Source organism: Megascapheus bottae, chromosome 3, assembly GCF_031878675.1.
Source record: "Megascapheus bottae isolate mThoBot1 chromosome 3, mThoBot2.hap1, whole genome shotgun sequence".
In the NCBI taxonomy this organism is placed as follows: domain Eukaryota; kingdom Metazoa; phylum Chordata; class Mammalia; order Rodentia; family Geomyidae; genus Megascapheus; species Megascapheus bottae.
Window position 1 is genome coordinate 73148119 of NC_143511.1, and position 6878 is coordinate 73154996.

General features: G+C 40.1%; 1 protein-coding gene across 1 annotated transcript; it reads right to left on the minus strand.

The window, feature by feature from the left end:
* Positions 1 to 1495: 1495 nt before the first annotated feature.
* LOC150065801 (allergen Fel d 4-like) lies at positions 1496 to 4529 on the minus strand. The gene is made up of 6 exons (XM_090329182.1): positions 4437 to 4529; positions 3957 to 4090; positions 2879 to 2952; positions 2117 to 2218; positions 1702 to 1803; positions 1496 to 1533 (listed from the first exon to the last, which is right to left on the minus strand). The coding sequence occupies exons 1-6, from the start codon at positions 4527 to 4529 to the stop codon at positions 1496 to 1498; spliced, it is 543 nt and encodes a 180-aa protein (XP_090185308.1).
* Between the last annotated feature and the right edge of the window lie 2349 nt (positions 4530 to 6878).

The window sequence follows — 6878 nt, forward strand, 5'->3', positions numbered from 1 at the left end:
TATATACTTTTTGACTGAAAAATAGGCAAATCAAAGGACAAGTGTGATTTATGGAAACGGAATAGTAGAGGATTACTAGGAGAATCTTGAAATTTGATGTAGATTCAAAGACACTGGAGGAGGATTATGGGTACAGAGACCTGGTGTTTCCCCTCATTCACTCACTCTCAGCTCCACAGCCTTCCAGACACAAACAGAAGTGACATGACGGCAGGCTAATCATTTATTGAATAGGTAGAGGGAGAACTTATTCAAGTAGAGTTGCCCTGGACATAGCAAAAGAAATGTAGAGAAACCTTTGATCCTTGATGGATTAAGTCATTCCAGGTGATTAGGGAAGATCTTGAAGATAGAAGGATGAGATCTATTTGTGTGATGGCATTCAGGTCACAGAATTTTTCAGAAGATCCCTGGAGACAAGAAAGTGGTAAAACTGGAACCCAAGCAAAATGTCCACTCATTAAACAAGCTGAACATAGAAACTGACAAAGCATTCCTTGAAATGAATTGAGGATAAAGAGAAATTCCACTCCAGAGGGAAAAGGTGAAGAAACAGAACTCTCTGGCGTTCTGTGATATTTACCAGAATAGGGGAACACAAGGCACCAAGAAAATGACTTATATCTATTGCTCAGGTGGTCTTAACCTTTCCCCAACTCATTGTATGAAAAATATAATGAAGGATTAGACATTTATTTCTGTCATCTTTAGCGTAAGGAGTTGAAGAACTTTTCATATATTAATGACTAACATCAAGGGCAATTGCTGTAATTTTCTCATCCAAATAAAGTCTCACAATAAGTCTAAAGTAGAGCTGGATGAAGTAACTCAGAATCTATTCTCCATATTGGAGGATGATTAGGTATAGCAGACATTACCTGATGAAAAGTCAAGAGCATGCAGGGCTCAAAGGAAGATATGGTTATCATAAAATATGGTTATCCTCTGCTCTCAGCCTTCTAAGTAGCTAGGATTACAGGTCTGAGCTACCAGTGCACAGCTTCTTTGAATTTTTTTCTCAATGGTGCATTGACAGATACTGCTGAGTTTGATACCAGCATGACAAAATATAAGACATGCCTCATACAAAAAAAAAAAAAAAAGGAAAGGTATGGCCTCCTCAGCTTGGAAGATGGACCACAAACACAAATGTGAATGTACTTAAGTTCCATGGTCACCCCTACTGTTCATTTCCATTCCAGATTTTAAGTCTTAATGATTCTTAGTACTTATCAATCACTGACCTCTTTTAGTCAGTGATATATCCACATAGCAAAACTGTAAGGCAATCAGCACTTTTTTCTTCCTTTTTTAGTTATTGAATTTTTTGCTCCCAAGTTCCTGGTAGGACTGGATCCTGAATCCAAAGTAAAACTCTCCACAGGAACCTCCTTACCAAATTATTTTTGTTGGAATCTTTGTCGAAAACCCCATAATGCTTATGAAGTCCCTGGTCCCGACCTACTCTCACTCCAGTAATCACCAACCTGCAGGCTTAGGCCTCTTCATCACTTCTGGCCTGAAGACAAGGATCTTCTGTGGCAGGAAAAAATAAAAATAAAACACATTTAGATACCAGCTTCTTTAGGAAGCCAGATGACTCTCCAGCTTGCAACGAAGGAGACAGGCCTCCTTTCCCTTGAATTTTCCCTTTCCGTGACATAAAATTCAGGAAGAGAAAAGCTTGATAGTTAAGCTTACCAACTTTGGTCAGATCTACTACATTTCCTTTAACAATTCCATGTTTTTCACAGAACTCCACAAACTTTTCCTTAATGTCTATTCTCACATTTGGTTGTCGAGCTGCAAAAGAAAGTGCCAGTAAGCAGAGTGTCTTGGGTACTGGTGATGGAGATGAAGGAAGAAGCAGGGTTCCAGGAGGGTGGCAGCAGCGGGGCACCAATGCAGAATTTCACCTCAGTAGGGTAACTTTCTGACTTGATGGGAGATTTTATAATCTTCCCATCACAGAACCTGGGGGAGAACCAAAGTAAGCCCCGGTCTTCAGTGTGGGAGACATGGCCTGGAGGTCATTGGGAAGACTGTTTTTTATCTAGGATCCTTTTCTTTCCCTCCCTTCCATCCCTAGATAAGTATCAACAGGCAAATACTGCACCATAGAGTTCAGCCAATTGGAAATTGTTCTCATTCTTGAGAAGAAATATAATGTATTCATCATATTCCACATCAGCTACACTAAATACATTTTGTCCATGATCTGTAGAGAAAGCAGAACAAGGCTCAGAATTCCTTAATTATACAACAGTAATAGAAACTACCTGTTCTCTGCCCAGCCACACACACAAAAAAATGCATATTCTGAAAGAAATACGATGAAAATGTCTAATGCCCTCTACATTTCTTTGGCTTTGCAAAGAACAGTTTAACTGAAGTGATCACCAGTGAGCAAAGTATCTGTCCCCAGCTGCAGCTTCCCCTCCATCTCCTTCATTGAGCCCTGTCTACATCTCTCAGCATTTCTGTGGATGGTATGCCTCTGTGGTCTGAAGGACACTGGAACCACATAGCAGAGGCCACGTACTGCATAGTGTGCTGTGACAAGGCCATCAGGAATGATCAAACAGATGGTAATGAATGAGGAAGTACCCTACCCAACTTACTTCAACTTTCTTTTTCTGCCAACTAATTTTAGCTGCAGGAAGTACATTTAGCCAAGTTTCCCTCTTGATCTGATGGGGTTATGTGCCAGGCATTGACTTTTGCTCACATCTTCCCTAAATTCAAAATATGGCTATCGAAATGGGCCCCACATATTACCAAAAATAGGTAATAATTGATCAAGGACCAAAAGGTAGTACAGTTTAATAAACCCCTTGCAGGTAAAAATATAATTCATAAAGCCTTCTTCAGTACTTACACTGAGTAGTATATACACCATTCCTGTCTGTTTTATCACCAGCCAAAAACCCCTCAGTACACTGTCCATTTAGACTGTAAAACAGATTGAGATGATGCATTAGATACATAGTTGAAGATGCCTTCTCCATCCTCTCACCATAACTTGAGTTTCTGATCCCACTTCTTGAACACATTTGCAGTTATCAAGCAGATTTTATTTACACAGCTTGCTTCTGTCTCTGTTTCTCTCTGTCTTTCTGATTCTCTCCCCACCTCCTCTCATGCCAGGCCTAGATCTTGAGCTCAGGGTCTGGGCACTTTCTCTGAGGATTTGGACAAAAGGCTAGCTACCACTTGAACCTCAGCTTCAATCTGATATTTTAAGAATGACTAAAACAACTTTTTTCCTGTTATTATTTCCCACTGTTACTACACCACAGCCACCTGTCTAGCTCATTTGCCGAGTGTTTACCATCTGTTGGCCTCTCAAATAATGCTTTACAATTGTCACAGACTTCATCCTCCTCCCTAAACTCATGAAGCAGGGTGGGGAGCATGGCCTAGTGGTAGAGTACTTGCCTAGCACGCACAAAGCCCTGGGTTCAATTCCTTGGTATCTCATATACAGAAAAAGCTAGGAATGGTGCTATGGCTTAAGTGGTAGATCACTGGCCTTGAGAGGACAAGTGCCCAGGCCTTGAGTTCAAGCTGTAGGATTGGCAAAAAAAACATGAGGCAGAATCAGTGTAGAAAGAGATGCAGCTCCTTGATCAACAACTAGAAAGATATGCTTTATTTCCACACTGCTTTAATTCAATGGTTTCTACCTCCCCCTTCTCCCTCTCCTTATACATTTATTCCTGTAACCAACTCCTTATTCCTGCAAAGCCCCACACCCATCAAGTCCTGATCTCAGATGAGAGACTGATTTGGGTATAGGATTAGCATGTACGGGTATATTACTGCTTATGTCTATGTATGTCCAAGTTATAGTATGTACATGTATGCATGTATATATCTGTATTTGTGTCTGTGGAGGTCCAAGAGAAATGTCAGTTTTTTTTTCCATTTCTCAAACAAAAAGAGGCCACACTTACATGGTATGGAATTTAAACAATAGAGAAGAGTTGTTTAAAATATCAATATGTTCCACAAAAGCTCCCATGATATCATCTTCTATCTTTCCCTTTTTGTCAGAGCCAAAGAGAATGGAAAACCACTTGCCTGTAATCTGCAAGAAATAAGTAAGAGAAAGAGATGCAATATCACATGCATATTTTTTCTTCTTGACTTTGGCCTGTGGACCAGGACTTCCAATGTGGTTGGCAGTTGGCATTAGGTCTCCAGTCCATTGGCACAGCACCTAGACCCCTCTCTACTGTCCCTCCAGCAAGAGCAGCTGCCCCATGCATTGTCACATTTCAATATGGTACCACTGCTTAGTTGAAGGTCTGAAAGCACTCCTTTTGCCACATGTGAAGGAATCTCTGATTCTTCAGAATACCTACCTGCCTTCAGATTTCCCCCAGGTTTTCCCTTCCCCAACACAGTCAGAAGTTGAGGTACTCCATGACTACCTTTGATGGATCAAAGTTCTCCACAACATCCATTTCTTCTTCATGGTAGGCACAGACCAGGGTCAGCCCCAGACACAGGAGCAGCAGCTTCATCTTTGCAGTGGGTAAACTGTCTCCCCACAAGGGCCAGAGTCTTTTCCAGACTTGGTTCACTTCAATGTTCCTTGGTCTTTATATACTTTTTGAGTCCAGTTGTAAACTCTAAGTTTCCATCTCCCTCCTCCCCTTTCATGAAGTAATCATTCATTCACTGGCGTGAAGCCAGGACTCTTCTGTGCTTTGAAACTTGGCAATTTGTTTTCTTTTAGATTTATTCAGTGACCTTACAGCCATCAGAACACATTCTTAGGTTGGGAAATGTGGCTCCAGTTGAGGAGTGCCTATCTAACAAGCACAAAGCTCTGAGTTCAAAGACCAATAACACTGAAAACACACAACCAAAAAAAGAAAAAAGCTAATAAAAAATACATTCCCAAAAAATAATGAATACCCCCAAAGAGGTGCCATTTGGTATCAGATTTCACAATGGATCTGACTTAGGGGTAGAATGCCAGGGTGATAGGAGTGGGGCTTATGTGGGAAATGGAATGTGTGGAGAATCTGTTTCATGAATGACATGGGGTTGGTGGTATTAAGTGAATGACTCAATCTTTAGAATTCTCAGGAACAAAGAAACTATTTCTTCCAAAGCAGCTGCTTAGTACATATCACAAAGAACGGAAATGGGATGCAAAAGAATGTCTTTAAAGTAGACATGTTCTGTTCTGTACTTTGCGTATGAATGTGAGTGTGTGTGTCTGCGTGCACACACACCTTCCGGTGTGGATGTGTGAATGAGTGTTTGCCAGTTCAAGGCCTGGGTGCTTTGCCTTAGGTTTTTTGTTTAAGGTTGCTATCGTTTGAGCCACAGCTCCACTTCTGTTTTTGTTTTGTTTTGTTTGTTTTTGGTGTTTATTTGGAGACAAAAGTCTCACAAACTTTTCTGCCCTGGATGGATATCGACCACGATTGTCAGAGCTCAGCCTCCTGAACAGATAGGTTACAGGTATGAGATACCAATGCTCAACTCAGTATATTTTAATTTCTTTCTCTTATCCTCGGATCTTAACTACTGCAGTCTTTCTTCTCCCTTAAGAAAATGAAAAGTATTTAGCCTCTATGAGGATTGCCTTAAGAATTTCCAGAATAGCCTGTGAACACTGATTGAACAAAATCACAGCATCCCAAACCACCTAAGCATTGTGATATAATCTAGCCAGCTTGATAGACAAAAACAGAAAGAAACTAATAATCAATCAAACTGTATTGGTACTTTGCTTTATAATAGGATTTCCTTAACTAATTCTCTTCTATTGCACTTACATATATATGTTTCTGGTAGAAATTGTGGAATAATGATCTGAAAACTTTCATATGTTATAGATACTCAACAAATATGACACAGTCAAATGAATCTTTATATTGGGAAAGTAGATGAGGTAGGATGATTCTCTTTCTTCATGAAAATAGATAACTGAAATAACAGGTATGGTATCTGCCACATGACATAAGCATATGGAAATATGATTCAGTATATAAAATTTCACTTGAGGCTTAGTGATTTAGCTTAGTAGATGAGCACTTGCCTACAGGCTGGGAATTTGTTTGGTGGTAGTGGGCTTGCCTACCATACATGGTGCCCTTAGTTCAATCCCTTACTGTTTCATAAACAAAAAAATAACAATAAATTATATTTTTTAAAAGAAAAGGGGCCAGGAGCATAGCCTATATGTAGAGTGCTTGCCTAATGTGCATGAAGCCCTGGGTTCAATGCCTTCGTACTACATACATAGAAAAAAACCAGAAGTGGTGCTGTGGCTCAAGTGGCAGAGCACTAACCTTGAGCAAAAAGTGTCCACGGACAATGCCCAGGCCCTGAGTTCAAGCCCCAGGACTGGCCAAAGGAAAAAAGTAAATAAAATAAAATAAAGAAGAGCTGAAAGCTGTTGGCTCATGCCTATAATCCTTGCTACTCAGTGTTAGGATCATGGTTCAAAGCCTGCCCAGCAAGAAAGTTTGTGAGAGTCTTATCTCTGCAGAACTCTGAAAGTGGAGCTGAGAGTCCAAGTGGTAGAGCACTAGCCTTAAGCAAAAACACTCAGGGACAGTGCACAGTCCGTGACTTCAAGCCCCATGACAACAAAAAAATGAAAAACAGAAATCCTCTAAAAAGAAAAAGGAACACTTGTATACAAGTGCAGAGCCCTGAGTTCAGTCTTCAGCTGTGCAACAAATGATTGTTTGGTCACGTCTGTTAGAAATACATCTATGGCCTAATGGAAGTCATAGAGAATATAGCATTTGTCTATAGAATATTTTAAATTTATTAAGTATGTGTATGGATAGATAGCTTTGCTTTATTTTGTTTTTGTTTCATTTTGACACAAGATCTTCATCTGTAAC

Bases quoted from the DNA above. Each gene is read 5' to 3' on its own strand.
- LOC150065801 (XM_090329182.1), bottom strand. From the start codon at position 4,529: ATGAAGCTGCTGCTCCTGTGTCTGGGGCTGACCCTGGTCTGTGCCTAC. The intron at 4,091-4,436 runs GTAGTCATGGAG...TATTTCTTGCAG, and splicing joins AGAACTTTGATCCATCAAAG to ATTACAGGCAAGTGGTTTTC. The intron at 2,219-2,878 runs GTAAGTACTGAA...CTTTCTCTACAG, and splicing joins TGGTGTATATACTACTCAGT to ATCATGGACAAAATGTATTT.